Source organism: Trachemys scripta, chromosome 5 (genome assembly GCF_013100865.1).
Source record: "Trachemys scripta elegans isolate TJP31775 chromosome 5, CAS_Tse_1.0, whole genome shotgun sequence".
Classification (NCBI taxonomy): Eukaryota; Metazoa; Chordata; order Testudines; family Emydidae; genus Trachemys; species Trachemys scripta.
This window is the reverse complement of record NC_048302.1, coordinates 53,691,875-53,714,765: the sequence shown is the minus strand read 5'-3', so window position 1 is coordinate 53,714,765 and position 22,891 is coordinate 53,691,875. Positions and strand designations below refer to the sequence as shown.

The 22,891-nt window shown below is 42.9% G+C and overlaps 1 protein-coding gene across 2 annotated transcripts in view; it reads left to right on the top strand.

Moving 5' to 3' along the window:
- ZNF827 (zinc finger protein 827) overlaps window positions 1-22,891 on the top strand; it is a 146,665-nt gene that overhangs the window by 70,089 nt on the left and 53,685 nt on the right. For both annotated transcript variants that reach the window (XM_034771923.1, XM_034771922.1), the window contains exons 6-7: window positions 20,776-21,015; window positions 21,962-22,019. In XM_034771923.1, the coding sequence (XP_034627814.1) occupies window positions 20,776-21,015; window positions 21,962-22,019 (298 nt within the window). The remainder of the gene's footprint in view (window positions 1-20,775; window positions 21,016-21,961; window positions 22,020-22,891) is intronic.

The window sequence follows — 22,891 nt, the reverse complement described above, 5'->3', positions numbered from 1 at the left end:
AACCCCTAACCTCTTGCTGAGTTACCGAAGTCCTCAAATCATGATTTAAAGACTTCAAGTTACAGAGAATTCACCATTTACACTAGTTTAAACCTGGAAGTGACCCATTCCCCATGCTGCAGAGGAAGGCGAAAACCCCCAGAGTCTCTGCCAATCTGACCCAGGGGAAAATTCCGGCCCCAAATATGATGATCAGTTAGAACCTGAGCACGTGGGCAAGACCCACCAGGCAGATACCTGTGAAAGAATTCTCTGTAGTAACTCAGAGCCCTCCCAATCCAGTGTCCCATCTCCAGCCGTTGGGGATTTTTGCTACAGGCAGTCACCAATGGGCTACATGCCATTGTATGCAGTCTGTAATACCATCCCCTCTATAAACTTATCAAGCTCAGTCTTGAAGCCAGTTAAGTTTTTTGCCCCCACTGCTCCACTTGGGAGGCACAGAACTTCACCTTTCTGATGGTTAGAAGCCTTCACCTAATTTCAAGTCTAAACTTGTTGATGACCAGTTTTTATGTATTTGTTCTGGGGTCCACATTGATGCTTAACTTAAATAACTCCTCTCTCACCCTGGTATTCATCTCTTTGATGTATTTATACAGAGTAATCGTATCTCCCTTCAGCTTTCTATTGGTTAGACTAAACAAGCCAAGTTCCTTGATTCTCTTCTCATATGATAGATTTTTCCATTCCTTAGATCATCCTAGTAGCCCTTCTCTGCACCTGTTCCAGTTTGAATTCATCTTTCTTAAACATGGGAGACCAGAATTGCACACAGTATTCCAGATGAGGTCTCACCAGTGCCTTGCATAATGGTATTAACATTTCCCTGTCTCTACTGGAAATTCCTCGCCTGATGCGCCCCAGGACTGTTAGCCTTTTCACGGCCGCATCATATTGATGGTTTATAGTTATCCTGTGATCAGCTCTTTCTCCTCCACTGTCACTTCCAACTGATAGGTCCACAGTTAATGCTTGTTGTTAGTCCCTAAATGCATGACATTGCACTTTGCACTATTAAATATCATCCCATTTCTATTACTCCAGTTTACAGATCTTCTTGTATGGTATTCTGGTCCTCCTTGGTATTGGAAATACCTCCCAACTTTGTCTCGTCTGCAAGTGTTATTAGCATACTCTCATTTTTTGTGCCAAGGTCAGCAATAAAAATGTTGGTCCCAAGACTGATCCCTGAGGAATTCCACTAGTAACCTTCTTCTACCTGAGAGTTCACCTTTCAGTATGACCTGTTCTTGTCTTCCCTTTAATCAGTTCCTTATCCACCTTTCAGTTCTCATATTAATCCCCATCTTCTCCAAATTAACTAATAATTTCTCATGTGGAACTGTATCAAGTGCCTTACTGACATCCAGGTAGATTAGACCTACTGCATTTCCTTTGTCTAAAAAAATCAGTAATCTTCTCAAAGAAAGATATTAGTAATTTCGTTACCATCTCTTGAATACAACAACTGAAACAACTGTAGAAAAATCTACAATTACTTTCTATCATTTAGGGCTAGTCTACATTGGCAACACTAAAGCGCTGCTGCGGCAGCACTTTAATGTGACACGTGTGGTTGCAGCACAGCGCTGGGAGAGAGCTCTCCCAGCATTCTAAAAAAACCACCTCCACGAGGGGCGTAGCTCCCAGCACTGGTGCACTGTCTACACTGGCGCTTTACAGCACTGAAACTTGCTGCCTCAGAGGGGTGTTTTTTCACACTCCTGAGTGAGAAAGTTTCAGCGCTGTAAAGTGGCAGTGTAGACAAGGCTTCAGATTGCCTGCCCCTGAGGCTTGCAGTTTGGGGGGACAATGCCCTCCCTTGCTGCCCCAAAGTCTGCCTATGTAGACTCCATACAGTCTCTGCTGGCATGTCTTTTGGTCCCAGCTACCCACGAATCCTACAAATCTCCTCCTTACCAGCCTGACCTAACCAGCCAGATAAATTTACCTTCCCGCGAAGACTGTCTGCTCCTAAAATTGTGACATATTGTGGAACATATGGAAACTTGAACGCAGTACTGGCTTGATGCAAACAGAAACCAGAATGCAATGGTCAGTCAATATAATAACAACATACATTCAGCTATTCTACCAATACAGTTTTGCAAGGATAAGAACCAGCAACTTACCTTAAGCTCTGTTATCAAGTGGTACATCAAGAGGAGAATCTGAATATCCTTACTCCTTGCCCTGCCAAACCTAATGGGTGAAGCTCCCTCTTGCCCAATAAGAGTCTCCTTAGAGCAAGGGGAATGACTTTTGGCACAGTCAGCTAGCAGGCCAGACTCCTGCTGGTTATGAGGACCAAGCAGCTCCAGGCATCCCTCTAGAGTAGGGGTAGGCAACCTATGGCATGAGGGCCGAAGGCGGCATGCAAGCTGATTTTCAGTGACACTCACGCTGCCCGGGTCCTGGCCACCAGTCGAGGGGGTTCTGCATTTTAATTTAATTTTAAATGAAGCTTCTTAAACATTTTAAAAAACCTTATTTACTTTACATGAAATAATAGTTTAGTTATATATTATAGACTTGTAGAAAGAGACCTTCTAAAAACATTAAAATGTATTACTGGCATGCGAAACCTTAAATTAGAGTGAATAAATGAAGACTCGGCACACCACTTCTGAAAGGTTGCCGACCCCTGCTCTAGGGAATCGCTCAGCAAACCCAGCCACCTTTACATCACCTTGTTAGCCTATGTGGAGAGCAGAGAGGCCAAGAAGGACAGCTGAGCTGAATTCCACACAGCAGTGCAAAGCACGAACTGCAGCACCATCTGGCAAAAGTGGCACTTTTCTAATGTGTATCTGAAGTCCTGTGAGATCACAATTTTTCTACAAAATGCAAAAGACACTAGTTGGAAAAGTTCGTGTTCATAGAGATGTACAAGCATATTAATCACAACTGAACAGAGCTTAAAGTTTAGTAGATGTTAATCGATAATAGATCTTTAAAATAGGTTAGTTCTGAGATTATAACTGACCTTCCTGTTTTTATGTAAGTGTAATCCTGACATCAATGAAAAGCATATTAATTTAAAAGATGAGGTCATTTGGAATAACAAATGCTAATGTCCACAGTTTAAATGTACTTTAACTTTTAGAGAAAAATGTAAACAAAAAGCAAGAGCCCTGATTCTTAGTGCTGCTGTTATCCCTCTATAATGTACAACCACCATACAGAAGCCAAAGTTGGTAAAACTGGCCATATGGATATGGGAATTGCCCAGAGTAAGGGATTCCCTGGATGTATAGGGCCATTGGAATGGCTCTGTGCTTTTCTAGCATAGTAGCATGCTGGGTGGAGAGGGAATGTACCCAAGATTGTCTCACACAAGCTGTTATGAGCTGCTGTGAACCCATACAGAACCTTTGAAGAAGACTGCAAACTAGAGCAGCCTCTGGAGATGCTCTGACTTTTGCCAGGAACCCATTGAGTCCCTGTATGCTCCCAGAATCCAGGAGATGCAAAGTTCGCATAAAGCCACCTTTGTGTGTCCCCCTCTTTTCTTTACTTATTCCTGCATAGAAGACAGCATGGTAAGATAGGGGAATAAGAGCCAAGCTGTTTGTGAATCTGTATGAAATTCTAGACGTTCAGTAGATGAAGCTTGAAATAAGAGAGAACTATATTGATTGGAATGTGTTGTGTGAGCAACAACATTGCTCACTGCGTGTGTAGACTTTAAAACACTTTTCAGTTATATTTTTTTTAATCTTAAGGGGTTGATAATCCTGTAATCAGAATCTCTAAAATTAGCATCCACAGTTTTATAATTTTAAAAAGAAGAAGTGAAATGTGTATTGCGTGAATCTGATGTATCCCTATGTTGGTGGTTTACTTCCCTTTGCCAGTTTTTTCTAGTTCTAGTTGTTACTAAATTGGATCTGTTAGTTATAAAATGCTACAGCATGAGATTTTGTTAAAATGGAAACTCAAAACATTAGCCATTTTCCAATTTTGTTCTTTTATGCAAAACCCTGTTGCATTGATTCCAGCCTTATCAACATTGCCTTACATAAAACATCAGTAAGGGGGGAAAAACATCAAGCACAGAGCCCTAGGGAACATCAGATGTTACTTATTGTGGCTCTGAAGCTGAACCTCTGAGACTCACCAACTGTTTCCTACCATTAAGGGTTTATTTAAGCTGTTTTAGGGCATGTTTATTTCTAGCAAATCAGAACAATTAGCATAACAAAATGCCTGATTCACCATATTGAATGCTTTTGAAGAGTCAGTACAAATTGACCTACTAGTTACCCCTGTCCTCTTGATTGTGAAAACTAATGCACAAATCCAATTTATCAGACATTCAAGGAAGATTTTTTCCCCAAAAATTGCCAGTTGGCATGTGAACCTGACTGGCATCCCAGCTAATAATCAGGTAATTCAGGCTCTTGGTTATCAGACACAAAGATTCTAGGTCTGAGGTAGAATATCTGAAATTACTCTGGAAACCAAATTTTTGGAGACTTATGGTATTGCGAACATCAGCCTTTACTACCTGATTCATGAGGTTTTAAATAACTATGTAGTAGGGCTGTCTGTTATACCAATAGAATAAAAACCAGCAGGATCTTATTAAGAGGGATAAGGCAAAGATGCCTCATTTATTGTAAATATATTGATAAAGCAAAAGATAAAAGTAAACAACGTTGTTTGACTACTTATTTTTTACACACACACACACATATATATATATATGTATAAAGAGAGAGAGAGAGAGAGTTCATTCACACAATTATTCATTCAAGTTTTGTATAGGTGTTATAGTTATCAGCCTAGAAGTTGCTCATGCCAAGTTACTGGCCAGGTATCTTGGTCATGAGGATGGAGCCGAGTCTGTGTCAGGTGCACCTGATGCTCCTGGAGGTTGGCAGCATAACCAGAGACTCAAAGTCATCAGTCTTTAGAGTCCATTCTTATAGGAATTAATTCCTATGTTAGTCTATGGGAACTGTTTTATCCTGCTGTTGCTGACTCAATCAGCAGATGGCACATTCCTGTTCAAAGTGGCACATTCCTGGTGGCTTCACACTGTCCAAAGTTTGTGTTTCTCATCCTTCCAGGTGATGGGGTGGATTCCAGTTTACCCTCAGGGGGTTGTTTGGGGGTCCTACTTGACACATTCTTTGGCCGATGGATACTCCCTTTCTAGGCTAGCATCTCCCTAACCATTTATGTACATCAAGCATTTATTAACATACATTTCATATCTTAACCATATTTTAATTTACTGTTTTCACCACTTTTGGGGGGTGTACTAATTCATTTGAGACTCCCGGCCCTTTAATCACAGAAGGTGAGGGTCTGTCCTAGGAGCCGTTGAATGAAGTGAAAGTCACTTAACAGCTTATAGTGTTTTTTACATTGTATCAATTACTTCAAGAACAAAGTCAATTAACTTGTTTGTAAGTTTTACATAGTAATAAAGTATCTTTCACAGGATAGATATAATCAATGGTTTCTACAGACAGTAGCTTACAAGTTTTATCAGAAGACCCAAGAGATTTTTGTACTTGGTGAAACTGTTGGATTTTAAGTGTGGGGGACAAATTATGAGGGGGTCACTGTCACTTGGGGGAATCACTGTTAGTACCTTCTTTTATATCCCTACATGTCAAGTGATTAAAAAATTAATCATGATTAATCGCACTGTTAAACAATAATAGAACACCATTTATTTAAATATTTTTTGATGTTTTCTACATTTTAATATATTGATTTCAGTTACAACACTGAATACAAAGTGTATATGCTCACTTTATATTTATTTTTATTACAAATATTTGTGCTATAAAAACAAAAGAAATAGTATTTTTCAATTCACCTCATACAAGTACTGTAATACAATCTCTATATCATGAAAGTTGAACTTACAAATGTAGAATAATGTACCAAAAATAACTGCATTCAAAAAAGAGCCTACAAGTCCACTCAGTCCTAATTCTTGTTCAGCCAGTCACTCAGGCCTGGTCTACACTAGACGTTTATGTCGAAGTTAGCGCCGTTACATCGAATTAACCCTGCACCCGTCCACACCGCGAAGGTATTTAGTTCGACATAGAGGTCTCTTTAATTCGACTTCTGTACTCCTCCCCGACGAGGGGAGTAGCGCTAAATTCGACATGGCCATGTCGAATTAGGCTAGGTGTGGATGGAAATCGACGCTAATAGCTCCAGGAGCTATCCCACAGTGCACCACTCTGTTGACGCTCTGGACAGCAGTAAGAGCTCGGATGTTCTGAACTGCCACACAGGAAAAGCCCCGGGAAAATTTGAATTGGAATTCCTTTTCCTGTCTGGCCAGTTTGAATCTCATTTCCTGTCTGGACATCGTGGCGAGCTCAGCAGCACTGGCAACGATGCAGAGCTCTCCAGCACTGATGGCAGTGCAATCTCAGAATAGAAAGAGGGCCCCAGCATGGACTGATCGGGAAGTCTTGGATCTCATCGCTGTGTGGGGCGATGAGTCCGTGCTTTCCGAGCTGCGATCCAAAAGACGGAATGCAAAGATCTATGAGAAGATCTCTAAAGACATGGCAGAGAGAGGATACAGCCGGGATGTAACGCAGTGCCGCGTGAAAATCAAGGAGCTGAGGCAAGGCTACCAGAAGACCAAAGAGGCAAACGGACGCTCCGGATCCCATCCCCAGACATCCCGTTTCTACGAGGCACTGCATTCCATCCTCGGTGCGGCCGCCACCACTACCCCACCACTGACTGTGGACTCTGAGGATGGGATAGTGTCCACGGCCGGATCCTCGGACATGTTAGCGGACGGGGAAGATGAGGAAGGAGATGAGGAGGACGAGGCAGTCGACAGCGCTCACAACGCTGATTTCCCCGACAGCCAGGATCTCTTCATCACCCTTACAGAGATCCCCTACCAACCCTCCCCAGCCGTTACCCCGGACACAGAATCTGGTGAAGGATCATCCAGTAAGTGTTGTAAACATCTAAACATTTATTTGTAACAGAACATGATTATTAACAATTTAAAAAATGGGTTTCTCATGATTAGTTTGATTAACTTAACGGTTCAGTCATGGGCAGTGCAACTATTTGAAAAAAATCTAGCAATGTCCGGTTTTGCATGATTGTCCTGCCCAAGCCGCTCTACTGTTTAGTCCCTGCTACTGCAGCTACAGTAAGATGCGGTCTATATGTCCGGGGATGGAGCAGAAATCCTCCGGGGACATCTCAAGGAAGCTCTCCTGCAGGTAATTTGAAATCCGCTGCATTAGGTTCTTGGGGAGAGCGGCCTTATTGGGTCCTCCGTTGTAGGACACGTTGCCGCGCCACGAGACTAGCAAGTACTCCGGAATCATTGCTTGGCACAGCATGGCGGCATACGGCCCTGGTCTTTGAAGGCTTTCCCGGAGCATTCTCTGTCTGTCGCTCTCAGAGATCCTCATGAGGGTGATGTCGCTCATGACGACCTGCTTTGAATGAGGTAGGGGAATGTTAGTGTTGGGACTGCTTTACCGTTCCTTTACAGAACTGTAACCGCTGGTTTGCAGCCACGCGGTGGAGGCGGGAGAGGGTCAGCCGAAAGGGATCGTTCCCGGGGACAGCCGCGAGGGTGTGGGACAGGAGCAGACTTCCTGCTTGCCGGATTGCTGGCAGCAGGGACCGACATTGATTTCAATGTGAAATGAGGCCATTGCTAATATTAAAGTTTTAAGCTGCCACGAATCTACGGCTTACCATGTCTGCGTGCAAGAGCAATTCCGTTGTCCTGACAGGGTTCTCGAAAGTGCTCTGCAAAACCCCAGACACTGAATGCGAAGGCCGAGAATTCGACCTTGTGCTGAGTGCGCATGTGATAGGTGCTGTGCATGGTCCTGTTCACAGAGAAAGACTATGTTCTTTGTTCACAAGTACATTTAGCTTTCTGAGGAATTCACTCCCTTTTTCCCATTCCCACAGCCCCATCTGCGACTGTCTCACAACCTAGCCTGTCATCACACTCCCAGAGGCTAGGGAGGATTAGGCATAAGAAGAAGAGGACACGGGAGGACATGTTCTCAGAGCTTATAGCCTGCTCCCGAGCCCAGGCAGCACAGCAGACCCAGTGGCGGGAAAACTTGACCCGAATGCACCAAGCAAACATGGATCGGGAGGAGAGGTGGCGTCAGGAAGACCAGCAGGCGACTCAAACCCTGCTTGGACTACTGAGGGAGCAAACGGACACGCTCCGGCGCCTTGTGGATGTTCTGCAGGAACGGAGGCAGGAGGACAGAGCCCCGCTGCAGTCCATCTCTAACCGCCCTCCCCCGCCACCAAGTCCCATACTCCCTTCACCCAAAGTGCACAGAAGGAGAGGCGGCAGAGTCCCTGCTAACTCTCACTCCACCCCTGCAGAGAGCTCGAGCAGCAGAAGGCTCTCATTCCCCAAAGTTTGACAAGTACTTTCCTTCCCGCCTGACACAAGCCCCCGTCCAAGTTTCACTTCCCAGTCCCATGTGTAGTTGATAATAAAAAATATGTTTCTGTTAACTACTGTTTCCATCATGTTCTTTTGGAGGAGGGGGGGAAAGGGGGTTGGTAATTGGACAGGACAGTCACCTTTGGCAGGGTACATAGTCGGGGGCAGGCACAGCAGCAAGGCACATACATAGTGCAGTGATGCAGTGACTACTTACCCTGGTTAGTCTGGGAGGTTCTTTTCATGTTATGTGGTGGGGGGTGGGTTGCTCTGTGACTTTGTGGCAGGGGAGGGCAGTTAGAGATCTTAAGCGGCGGTCCTTAGGCAGGATCACAGAGCCACACAGCAGGGGATCTGTAACCGTCCCCCCCCTGCCACAAAGTCACATAGACCCCCCATACACACAGTCCCTATCAGGAGGGGTGACAGGCTCCGTTGAAAGAACCATCCCACCGCAGCGGAGCCTGTCAGTCCTTGAGTTTAGAAGCTGCATTCGCGCGACTACACTACACCCGCTCCGCACCACAGTCTGCGTCCCAGTTTTTAAAAATTCCCGCGAAAACAGTATTAAAGAAAACGGTGTGCTTTAACAAAGTTGAACTATTTTTATTTTGAAACGTGTGTTGGAAGTGGGGTGAAGGCTTCTCTGTACACAAAATTAGAAAGTCACAGGTTACCCTGCTCACTCAGGAACTTTGCTTTCAAAGCCTCCCGGATGCACAGCGCTTCCCGCTGGTCTCTTCTAATCGCCCGGCTGTCTGGCTGTGAGTAATCAGCAGCCAGGCTAATTTCCTCAACCTCCCACCCCGCCATAAAGGTCTCCCCCTTGCTCTCACAGAGATTGTGGAGCACACAGCAAGCTGCTATAACAATGGGGATATTGGTTTCGCTGAGATCACAGCGAGTCAGCAAGCTTCTCCATCTCCCCTTGAGACGTCCAAAAGCACACTCCACCACCATTCTGCACTTGCTCAGCCGGTAGTTGAAGAGTTCTTTTTTCAGTGTCCAGGGCACCTGTATAGGGCTTCATGAGCCAGGGCATTAGCGGGTAGGCTGGGTCCCCGAGGATGACTATAGGCATCTCCACATCCCCAACAGTTATTTTGTGGTCCGGGAAGTAAATACCTTGCTGCAGCCGTCTAAACAGACCAGAGTTCCTGAAAACACGAGCGTCATGAACCTTGCCCGGCCATCCCACGTAGATGTTGGTAAAACGTCCCCTGTGGTCCACCAGTGCTTGCAGCACCATGGAAAAGTAGCCCTTTCTGTTAATGTACTGGCTGGCCTGGTGGTCCGGTGCCAGGATAGGGATGTGAGTTCCATCTATGGCCCCACCGCAGTTTGGGAATCCCATCGCTGCGAAGCCATCTATGATCGCCTCCAAGTTTCCCAGGGTCACTACCTTTGGCAGCAGTACATCAACGATTGCCTTGGCTACTTGCATCACAACAACCCCCACGGTAGATTTGCCCACCCCAAACTGGCTCGCGACTGACCGGTAGCAGTCAGGCGTTGCAAGCTTCCAGAGGGCTATGGCCACTCGCTTCTGGACAGTCAGGGCTGGTCGCATCCGGGTGTCATTGCGCTTCAGGGCAGGGGACAGCAACTCACAAAGTTCAAGGAAAGTTCCCTTCCGCATGCGGAAGTTTCGCAGCCACTGTGATTCATCCCAGACCTGCAGCACTATGCGGTCCCACCACTCAGTGCTTGTTTCCCGGGCCCAGAATCGCCGTTCCACGGCATCAACATGACCCATTGCCACCGTGATGTCCTCGGCGCTGGGTCCCCTGCTTTCTGAGAGGTCTGTGCTACTCTCAGACTTCAGGCCATCACCGCGTTGACGTAGCCTCCTCGCCTGACTTTTCTGCATCTGCCTCAGGGCAACCTGTATGATAAGCTGCGAGGCGTTGAGAGCGGCCACAACTGCAGCGATGGTTGCAGCGGGCTCCATGCTCACAGTGCTGTGGCGTCCGCGCTGTCAATGACTTGAAAAGTGCGCGAAATGATTTCCCGCCGGCGCTTTCAGGGAGGGAGGGAGGGCGGGAGTGAGTGATGGATGGATGACGACAGTTACCCAAAAGCACCCTCGACACATTTTTTTACCCAGAAGGCATTGCTGGCTCGACCCAGAATTCCAATGGGCAGCGGGGACTGCGGGAACTGTGGGATAGCTGCCCACAGTGCACCGCTTCCAATGTCGACGCTTTCCCCGTTAGTGTGGACTCACAAAGTCGAATTACTGTCCTTAGTGTGGACACACACGTTCGACTTTGCAATATCGATTCCAAATATTCGATTTAAGTAAAATCGAACTACTCTCGTAGTGTAGACAAGGCCTCAGACAAACAAGTACTTTCATCACCTGAGTCAAATGCCACAAGCAGAAGGTTGATTTTCTTTTTTGATGGTTCAGGTTCTGTAATTTCCACATCGGAGTGTTGCTATTTTAAGACTGCTGAAAGCATGCTCCACATCTCATCCCTCTCAGATTTTGGAAGGCACTTCAGATTCATAAACCTTGGGTCGAGTGATGTCGCTATCTTTAGAAGTCTCACATTGGTACCTTCTTTGTGTTTTGTCAAATCTGCAGTGAAAGTGTTCTGAAAATGAACAACATGTGCTGGGTTATTATCTGAGACTGGCTGCTGTAATGTGAAATATTTGGGTAAATATATAAAGAATGTGGGTAAAACAGAGCAGGAGACCTACTATTCTCTCCCAAGGAGTTCAGTCACAAATTTAATTAACTCATTATTTTTTTAACGAGCATCATCAGCATGGAAGCATGTCCTCTGGAATGGTGGCCGAAGCATGAAGGGACATACGAATGCAAGTGAAAAATTCTCTAAGTTATATCTGGCACATAAATACCTTGCAGTGCTGGCTACAAAAGTGCCATGCAAACGCCTGTTCTCACTTTCAGGTGATATTGTAAACAAGTAGCCAGCAGCATTATCTCCCGTAAATGTAAACAAACTTGTTTGTCTTAGCAATTGGCTGAACAAGAAGTAGGACTGGGTGGACTGGTAGGCTTTAAAGTTTTACATTATTTTGGTTTTGAGTGCAGTTACATTACAAAAAAATCTACCTTTGTAAGTTCCACTTTCACGATAAAGAGATTGCATTACGGTATTGTATGAGGTGAATTGAAAAATACTATTTCTTTTGTTTATCATTTTTACAATGCAAATATTTGTAATAAAAATAATATAAAGTCAGCACTGCACACTTGGTATTCTGTGTTGTAATTGAAATCAATATATTTGAAAACTTAGAAAAACGTAAAATATTTAATAAATTTAAATTGGTATTCTATTGTTTAACAGTGCGATTAAAACTGCGATTAATCGTGATTAATTTTTTTGAGTTAATCGTGTGAGTTAACTGTGATTAATCGACAGCCCTACTATATAGGCTTGATTCTCAATTTGCACCAATGTACATAAGTAACTGCCAACTGAAGTCAAGAGAGTTACACTGGTGTGAAATTGATATAATGAGACTCAGACCGTCTCTATGTAAATAAAATGTATTTTTATAAAGTATAAGCTGAAAGAAATAGCCATTGCTGGGCATCATTTCCCCCCCCCCCCATGTGTAAAATGCTTAGAGATCGTCAAATGAAAGATGCTATACAAAGTAGGTTTATTGGTATATTCATACTCATTTTATTTTGCATGGAGGCAGTGTAATCTCAGTTATTTAACATTGGTGGGCTTTTTATACTTTGTATGAGCTGACAGTTCATGAGTTAGCTCCATTTCTATTTTAAGATACTATGGAAGCAATGAACTCATAGTAAAAGCTTATTTTATTGGAATGAAATCTTATGTGATCATTTTTACTTGTCTTCCTCTTTTCCACTTTATTTCTACCTTAATGGCTCTTCATTGTGGCAGCCCACCTTCTGATGGAAGAAACTTGGACATGGTCTTTCTGAAGTTAGTCAGTACTGGTTCTGAATAGAGCAGAGGGGGCGTTGCTTTAGAGTGGATTTCTGCACAACTCTCAGGCCCTGCTGCCTGGGGGATTGGGAGAAATCTTTGGAGCTGAATGCTGATCTGTGTACTCACCATGGCAGTGAATTGTGCTACAATTTGACTGTTCGGATCTCCCTTATGGTTTGGTTTGGTTTTTTTGGACGTTACTTCTTTACAATTTCATGTGTTCATGAACACAAAAGAGCCTGTAACCTATAATGAATGCACTTCAGACCAAAATAAACCATATGCAGTACTCTATTTTCATGACTGAGGTGGAAAATAGTCTCTCTTGATATGAATAGCTGTACATGAGGGTCATCTGATTGAAAGGCTTACTGCTGTGTAAAGTAACAACTCTTTGGAGGTTTGATGTTAGTGCTTTCATAGATGCAATAAGTTTCCCTTATTTTGTTAAACTAGTTGGGCATCATGTAAGTTAGCAACAGAAAATCAGTCCAAAATTAGATCATCTAGTCCAAGGGTGGCCAACCTGAGAAGGAGCCAGAATTTACTAATGTACATTGCCAAAAAGCCACAGTAATACGACAGCAGCCCCCCATCAGCACCCCACCCCCAGCTCCAAGTGCCTCCCACCCACAGGCAGCCCCACCAATGAGCTCCTCCACCTCCCTCCCCACACCTCCCGATCAGCTGTTTTGTGGTGTGCAGGAGGTGGCGGGGAGGGTACGGAGGAGCGAGGGCATGGGAAGGGGTGGAGTGGGGGCAGGGCCGGTGGCAGAGCCAGGGGTTGAGCAGTGAGCACTCCCCAGCACATTGGAAAGTTGGCACCTGTAGCTCCAGCCCCAGAGTCAGTGTCTATACAAGGAGCCACATATTAACTTCTGAAGAGCCACATGTGGCTCCGGAGCCACAGGTTGGCCACCCCTGATCCAGTCCAGGGGTTCTCAAACTGCAGGATTGTGACCCCTCATGAAGTCACCAGGTTATTGCTTGGGGGTTGCAAGCTGTCAGCCCCATACCTGGCTGGGTTCCAGCTGTCAGCCCTGCCATGCGTGGAGCTGACAGCCCCAGTTAAATTAAATTAAAATTACCCCCCCCCCCATTTTTAATTTATAAGGAGGCAGGATTGCACTCAGAGGCTTGCTGTGTGAAAGGGGTTGCCAGTACAAAAAGTTTGAGAACCACTGATCTAGTCCATCCACTGCCCATAGACAATTGTTCTCTGCAATATTTTTATGGTGCTTCATCCAGTGTATTTTTAAGTGAACAACAGACTATATTTTGGAGACCAGGAGAACAGCTCTGTCATGCTACAAGTTAATTTGGCCATCAAAGTTGAATGAATAGTGCATAAACCGTGATGGTAATTTAACCCTACCCAGCTACCCAGGTGTAATGCAAAAGAAAAAAAAAATCAAAGTAGTCATTCTGTTACATATTCAATCTTTAGTCTTTTCAATGTGCCAACCTCATTCCTAATAACATTGCGCCGAATTCTGACCATCTGTAAAGCTATGCAGTGGTGCAAGGGGCCTCTTACTCCCTTGCATGCAGGGGAAAACCACTTCCACGCAGTACTACTGTCCACTTATGCAAGTGGGTAAGGAGTGGGCAGAGACTTGACATCATTTCCTCCCCGACCATGTGGGCCAGCAAAGCTGAGCAGGTGCAGAAGTAGTAGTAATTTGTGCCAGGAGTAGGACTGACCGATAGCTCAGTGGTTTGAGCATTGGCCTGCTAAACCCAGGGTTGTGAGTTCAATCCTTGAGGGGGCCACTTGGGGATCTGGGGCAAAATCAGTACTTAGTCCTGCTAGTGAAGGCAGGGGGCTGGACTCGATGATCTTTCAAGGTCCCTTCCAGTTCTAGGAGATGGGATATCTCCATTATTATTTATTATTTATATATTTATTTACCACCTAACCCCAGGGCAAGAATGAACCAGAGACTATGTTGTGACTCAGTGTGACAACATGATCCCTGATCGTCTGCTTGGACACCATGACTATGTGCTTCCCCTTACTCAGGTCTTGTGATAAAATTACAGTCTAGCTATGTATCACTTTTTCTTTGCTTTGTTGTTAGGAAAGAGGCTAAGGCATGACCCATGTTTGTTTTTTCTGACAGGATGGAATGGAGGCCTAGAATAAGATAGGGAAGGAAGAGAGAAATATCTCAAATGTGTAAAGTTAGCTTGAGCTGTGGAAGTCTCCCCTGACCATGAGGGAAAGAAAGTGCGTGTATTATTCCATGCTTGCCTCTACCCGGCTTATGTTGGTGTCTCTCAATCAAAAGGGTAAGCAAGACAGGGGATTAAACTGTATGGAATGGAAACAGAAATGGAATATTTTGAAAGAGATGCAGAGCAGCAAAGGTTAGCCCGTCTCTCTTCACCTAAATTTGGAGGCTGGTCCCAGAACTCTGGATGTCACACATCTGAGGAACATATTTGTTTTCCAAGTTACCTGAAATTTTGATTAATAATGATAACTGATGTAAACCTTCCAAGTTCACTTTCAGTGCACTATATATATATATTTTTTTACCCTTCACCATTGATACAATTTTCTATGGCTTATAATAAGAGGAAGAGAGAAGCTTTAGGGAAAGAGAAGAAATATGCTTGATAGAGAAAAAAATAGTATTGAATTATAATATTTCTACCTGGCTTTCCATTGAGAACTCAATATAAAATGTTCTTAAGTCTGAAATAAATCAGGTAGATCATAAATGGTGGAGATTTTTATCAGTTTGGCATTTTTTCAAAAAATGCACAAAGGTTGTCATAAGAAATAATAGAAAACACTTCATGTAAATCATTCTTGGAACATTCACAAGTAGCTGTTAACTGCTAGCTTCATTTCTATTAGTGCTGCAAATAATAAAGCCTCTTTTCTCCATTTAACAACAACAAAACCCCCAAAACAAACAATCTCCCCTTCCAGTTCCACAATCTAGGGAAATACACAGAAATCGGTGAATAAGTCAACTTGATCTTGCATGAAAAGGGTTCCTCTATGAAAACTTAATGTTTGTACTAAAGCCACATAAAAACACTAGGACTATATTGGGGTTGCATGACATCGTGAATGGCTGAACCATGTTATTCTACCTTACAATATTCTGTAAATATTTAGGAATTCAGGACAAAATGCATGGCAGAGCTTGAAGATTTGATGGCCAAGATTAGAGAAAAATGGAAATCAAGGAAGGTACTATGTAAACACATCCTTCATTGGCACAGGGGGAAACAGAGAGGCAGAATCAGAGTAACTACCAAGTGAAGTTAGTTGAACCAGTGAACTTTTGTTGGTGAACTGAAGTTGAAACAGCTATAAGGTGGCTGTTTTTATTTTTAAAAACATCCCTAATATCCTTACATTTCGAAGAAAAGATTGGCAAAGAGGAACTGCCTACCCTTCCAAACCTCACTAGTAGGCTGTATCCTCCTCCTCCCCTGGGAACAGATTAGTGGCAGCTATGATCTCCAACTGTCTGCACCAATTAATATTCTGTCCCACAAATGCCTATTAGTACCACACTGCGCACACAGCTCACCATGGTGCTGTGGTGACAGGGCCGGCTCCAGGCACCAGCCCACCAAGCTTGTGCTTGGGGTGGCTCCTGGAGGGGGGCGGCGCGGTGCTTCGGCTCTGGTCGCCAGGGAGAGCGGGGCCACGGCCGGGGCTCGCTGCCCTCTCCCCAGGGCTCCGGCTGCCCTCCCCTGCCGCATAGGGGAGAGGGGGGACGGCCGGAGGCTTTTTTGCCTGGGGCGGCAAAAAAGCCAGAGCCGGCCCTGTGTGGTGAACTCAGACAATTTAAATTTAAATTAATGGAGATATCCCATCTCCTAGAACTGGAAGGGACCTTGAAAGGTCATCGAGTCCAGCCCCCTGCCTGCACTAGCAGGACCAAGTACTGATTTTTGCCCCAGATCCCTAAGTGGCCCCCTCAAGGATTGAACTCACAACCCTGGGTTTAGCAGGCCAATGCTCAAACCACTGAGCTATCCCTCCCCCCATGAGGAAAGACAGGAAAATTATGAATGAAATTGATTGGGGGATAAAATTGAGATTGAGAATGAAATTGATTGGGGGGTAAAATTGAGATTGAGACAGGAAAATTTGGACAAAAAATGGAAGTTCTGTAAGAAGAGTTTATTAGATCAAAAAGCCATGATTCTACAATCAAGAAAGAGGAGAGGACAACTTTGGCTAAAAGCCCACCCTGGTCAGTGACAAAGTGAAAGCAACAGTTAGAAATATTTATTTTAACAAATGGAAAAAGGAGGCAACAAATAGGAAATAGCATAAATTAGAATTCACGATGAGGAAAATTGATAAGGGAAGCTAATGACAGGGAAAAATCCATAGCTGGCAGTAAGGGCTATATGAAGGAGTTTAAGTACATTAGGGGCAAAAGAAATCCTAGCAATGGTATAGGCTTATTACTAGGTAAAATTGTTGATGATGCACAAAAGGCAGGAAGTGTTCAATAAATATTTCTGTTTTGTATTCAGAAAGAAGCAGTTTGATGTACGCCTGTCACATGAGGAAGATGAAGTACTTTTCAGTCCATTAGTAACTAAGGAGGATGTTAAACATCTACTAGGGATAAACATTTTGGATCAGCAGGCCCAGATAACTTGCACTCAGCAGTCATAAAAGAGTTAGCTGTGGAGATCTCTGGGCTGCTGCTGTTAATTCTTAACAGAAGGCTGGAAGAGAGCTAATGTTTTTCCAGTATTCAAAAAGAGCAAGTGGGATGATTCAAGTAACTATAGACTGGTTTAGTGTGATCTCAATCACAGGCAAATTTAATGGAAAAGCTAATAACGGGTTCAATTGGTAAATAATTAAGTTATAGTTATATAATTGGTGCTAGTCAACATGGTTTTATGGAAAATAGGTCACATCAAATAAACTTGATTTCATTCTTTGAGGAGATTACAAGTTAGGGATAACTGGGTGAAATTTAATGGCCTGAAATACACAAGTCAGATTAGATGAGCTAATGGTCCCTTTTTGCCTTAAACTCTATGAATCTTTGAAAGGCTGGAATGCTGATGTAGGAAGACCAGGGCTCTCCCAGTACCATGTGCTGGACAATTATAGCTGCCTTGACCGGTTTTGGAATGCAGTGTAATAACTGAGATAGTGTGGCCCTCTCCCATTAAGGGATTTATAGATCAGCATCAGACTATGAAGTGAATCTGGAAGTGAACAAGAGCCAGTGCAGATTGAATTTTTGTCTAGAGCCACATAGGGAGTTATAGTATTCTAGACTGGAGCTGACAAATGCATAGACTGCTGAGACAGATTTCATCATCTGAAAGGAATGGACAAAGTCTTCATGCTAGCCAGAGAAGGAAGGCAGCATTTTTGGTTACTGCCATTGTTTGGATGTCCAGTGTTAGTCATGAATCTAGCATGACTAAATGTTACAAAATGTTAGCTACCAGACTTCAGATGGTAAGGAAGTGGAATTTACTAGTTCCTCAAAGAGTTTCTCTTCTAATTAGTATTACTTCTGTTTGTTCAGGGGTCAATTTGAGCCAGCTGTTCTTTATCCAGGATCTAATTTCCTACATATGCTAAAATATCTGGGCCATTTTGTGCTAAGTCTAAGAGCTGCAGAGCTGCATTTATGTAGGAAGACTGACCTAGTAGATAGGGCACTTGAGACCAGGATTCAGTCCTTGGCTCAGCCACAGACTTCCTGTGTGAACTTGGACAATTAACTTATCTACCCTGTGCCTCAGTTCCACATCTGTAAAATGGAAATAATACTTCCCTGCTGCACCAGGGTATTGTGAAGATAAAAATCCGTTAATGATTGTGAGGTGCTTGGATACCATGGTGATGAGACTATATAAATATCTAAATAGGTAGAGAGACTTATTATCAAAACTGTTGCTGTCATCATGGCTAATATTTATCTCATGATGTCCTCTAATACTAAACAAGAAGGGTGACAGAATTAAGGCTTGTGAAACTGTATGTCAGAGGTCTAATGATGGAGTAACAGCTGGCTATCATCACTCTAGGTGATCATAAGGAAAGGAAAGAGCACAGTTAGCTAAACACAATTTAAATCCACTCCTTCCAGGACATGTAGGTGAAGCAGCACCTCGTGGTGGATTGTGTCAAAAGCAACTCACATCAAAGAGCATCAACGTTGTTGTTTTGCTTCTGTTCAGTTCTGTGAAGTTGTCCGTCCCTGTTACCAATGCTTTGCCGGTTGTAACTTGGCCTGAAGCCAGGTTGGAAGAGGTCAGCTGTTGCTAGAGCCAGTTCACTCTCTCTTTCCCAGGAAAAACGGGGTTGAGAGCAGATGGTAGTTGATGATGTGGGCATCGACCATTGATTTTTGGAAGCTAGATCACAGTATTTCATGCTTCCTGGCGGTTGATTACCACCTTTGAGAAAGCCATTGACTACTTCTATTTCTGTCAGAAATGGGCATTACATTTACTGCTGACTCTGGCAAGCATGTAGGGATATGCGTCTAAATTGAGGCACAGATTTTTAAAAAAAGATTATAGTACCTTTTGTTATTGAGAGTGGGCTTAGTTCTGAGAAGAAGAATGATGAACATGCTTCCTGCAAATGAGAGGCTGTCATGGATTCTCAGTTTTCTGAGCAAAGTAGGAGGGAGGTCGTCAGGTCTGTGGAGAGAAAGCATTCTTATTGGTTGACTTACAAATCAGAAAAGTTCCTTTAGATACAGTTTGGTGGATACTATAAGTCAATGAGAAGAATAATTTTTGGCCTTCTCACCATCATAGCCCAGGCCTCTTCAACTTCTTTATGGTATGCTGCAGTCAAAAAGAACCTTATCAGCAGGGAAGCCAAAGCTCTGGAGTAGAGCAGTTAAAAATGGAAATTTCCATCCCACTGGAAATTCCAAAATTTCCTGCAAAATGAATTTTTTTGTGGGGGGAGAAATGTATCTGGTCAGTCAAATCATTCAATCTGGACAACATTGAAATGTTGATTTGTTCTGATTTTGATTTTTTAAAAATTAAAATTATAATTAATAATGTGGAAACTAAAAGGTGTTTCAAAACCAAACACTCCTTAGGGCCTTCCAGTCTCCTTTAAACTTTGTTTATAATTGAAAAAACTGAAGTGGAAGTCTGGAACCAACTGTCAGTTCAGGTTCTTAAAGTGAAATTACACTTCAGAGCAGCCCACCTGCTTTATAGGTATTTTGGTGTCCCATGATCAAGCTGCCTTAAAGTGCAGCCTTTGAGGTCCTTTTGAAATGGATGGTAGCCAGTATTTCAAGGGGATATGGTCACTTCACCCTGCAGCTGCATCGCAGCACTTAAGAATAATCTAGGTGTACCTACACTGTAGAAAACTGAACTGAGAATTGGTTTTTAGATTATCACCTCATTTTCTTAATTTAGAGGGCCAAGTTTTAGGGCACTGGGGAAGAAGACAGAAGAGGGAAAAATTGGACTTGGAGAGTCCAGCAGGAAGGGTACTATGGGTTTGTAGTGTTTTAAGAGAAAATTCCTATGCCTATTATAGAAAATGGGCTTTAAGAAAGAGAGGAGGCATAAAAATGTTCCTTCTAATATATTTGCTCTTAACATGTGCATAGGATAACTTTGTGTGTGTGATGAGGTTTCAGCTTGTTGCCCTGTGGGAATTGGTGTACAGCTGTGACATAATTTAAAAAAACCAAAAACCTTGGCCAATTAGACTATGACTGGACTAATCAGTGCCCACAGACAGTAAATTAAATAACTATAGTTTTTTAAAAACAAAAATACATTTTTGGGCTATCTTCCCATTTCTGTTTAGAAAAATAGTCTCATGAATATAATTCAGATAGGTTTCAGAGGGGTAGCCGTGTTAGTCTGTATCAGTAAAAACAACAAGGAGTCCTTGTGGCACCTTAGAGATTAACAAATTTATTTGGGCATAAACTTTCGTAGGATATAACCCACTTCATCAGACACATGGAGTGGAAAATACAGTAAGCAGGTATAAATATACAGCACATGAAAAGATGGGAGTTGCCTTACCAAGTGGGAGGGTCAGTGCTAACGAGGCCAATTCAATTAGGGTGGATGTAGCCCATTCCCAACAGTTGACAAAAGGGGCTGAATATCAACAGAGGGAAAATTACTTTGTAGTGCTAACGAGGCCAATTCAATCAAAATGGATGTGGTGGATAGTAATTCCCCCTCTCCCCTCCGGAGATCTAAACCAGGCCAGTACCACTATACTCAGCTACTTGCTTTCAGTCCTTTTTATGCTGATACCCTAGTAATATGTAAAACTAGTATTTGTTATTCCTCCTGACTTGCTTTGACAATTTTTAATTGAATTAAACAATTTTGTTTGTTGTTTTTGTTTATTTTAAAACATATTTGCAGCTGAAAGTTACAAGGAAACCCAGATGGTAAAGATTAAAGAAGAACCAATGGAAGTTGACATTCATGAGTCCCAGCCCTCAATTTCACCCAGCCAGACAGTTGGTTACAGCACTTTATTAGGGAGAGAGATTACTGAACACATACAAAAGGTACCAGAGGGCCGAGTGCTCCCGGAGAGAAACCTCTTCAGCCAGGATATATCAGTGAAGATGGCTTCAGAGCTGCTCTTCCAACTGTCAGGTAAAGACAGTAGATATAGCTGCCACAGTGCTCTTTGGAAGTAGAATTTAAAGAACAAAAGAACATCGCTAACATTTTTCTGATTTTACACAAAGTTAAGTCTAGTATGGTATAGAAAATAATAGAAATGTGAAACTTTCTTTTACGCCTTACATTTGAAATTCAAAAGCTTCCCCATAGTGTTGGCCAAGAATTCTTTAGCTATTTAGAACAGTGGTTTCCAAACTTGTTCCGCCGAACTGTGCAGGGAAAGCCCCTGGCAGGCCGGGCCGGTTTGTGTACCTGCTGCGTCCACAGTTTCGGCCGATCGCAGTTCCCACTGGCCGTGGTTCGCTGCTCTAGGCCAATGGGAGCTGCAGATACACAAACCAGCCCGGCCCGCCAGGGGCTTTCCCCGCGCAAGTGGCGGAACAAATTTGGGAACCACTGATTTAGAATATGGTTTTGCGTGTTGTCAATCAGGGCAGTTTCATAACATTTTAACTGTTTTGGAAAAGCCAGAGTTCAGCTCCTGTGTCTTGAAAGCTAATTAAATAATTCCTGACAGCTGGTAGATACAGATCTGAAAATAAAGTAAAGGAGGGTTTCTGTGGACGACATCTATTAGAATAAGCACCTGATGGCTGCAGCATCAATAGTTCTTCTGGCTGCTTTACAGATTCCCACTCACAGAGGGGGCAAGCAGCGGAGAACACAGAAAGATTTTCATTGCCATAAATTGAACAAATGCAAGATTTGTGAATAATGATGCTAAAATATGAAGCAAGGCAAATATTGGGATAGCTACAGTTTAAAGTAAAAATGATTCTAGTGTTTTTAGCTCATTCTAATGATTGGATAAAAGTTTTCCTGTATTGTAGTGTAAACCAGCAAGCATATAAAATAATTAAAAATCTGAAAAAATGGGTTACTCATGCTAATTTAAATTATCTTTGTTCTTCTGCAGAAAAGGTGAGCAAAGAGCACAATCACACTAAAGATAACACCATCAGAACCACAACCAGGTAAGTAGCATCCATGTAGTGCTGCAGCATAAATTGCATGGCTTAACTTTACATTGCAGTTCATACTTTAAAATGACACCATTTCATAATTGTAATATCATATTATACATGTAAGATAGTTTTCTGTGCCCAGGGTAACATATAACTAAAAAAATTAGGCCTATACATCAGTGCATATTATGAGGCCATAAAATGAGACAAGATGGCACCCTGGCAAGGGAAACTCCATACCAGAGCTATCTGTGGAAATGATTCTTCCTTTCCCTGACCAAATGTGCAAATATTCCACTGGAAATTGATTTTCCTAGTTTATTTTTTCTGCAAAACAAAATGTTATTTCAGTAAACTATAACTTAAAAGAATATCAGTTACAATTGGTGAGTAAGGAATTATCTGACAGTACAGTTTTTAACACCTTTTTTGTATTGGCCCATGTCTTGTGATTCATTTTGCTGACAAACTCAGACTTCTCAAATAACAGTTCAATTTTGTGATTTGGTCCCACTGAGATGGACCCTCGTAGTTTCTTTCAGGTATGAATTTTAAAAATCTATTCAGATTGTATGAGGTAAAAGCTAATGAAATATTTGATGTAGATTAACTGTCAGGGTTACGAAAATGGGGCAAAATTGGCAGAGAATTAAGACAACTAACATATGATTCAACCAGCCTATATGTTCTTAGAGGGCTGATGTACAGTATGTTCCATGAGAACAAGCCCATAAGGCGTTTATGCTTAAATAAGGAAGGGTGACTTGTGTTCCTGATATAAGGAGCTTCCTGATCTCTTCAGTAAATGGAGGCTGGGAGACCTGTTTAAAAACTGCACTTATTTACCAAACCTCCTCTTCTAACTCTGCCATTCAGTTTGA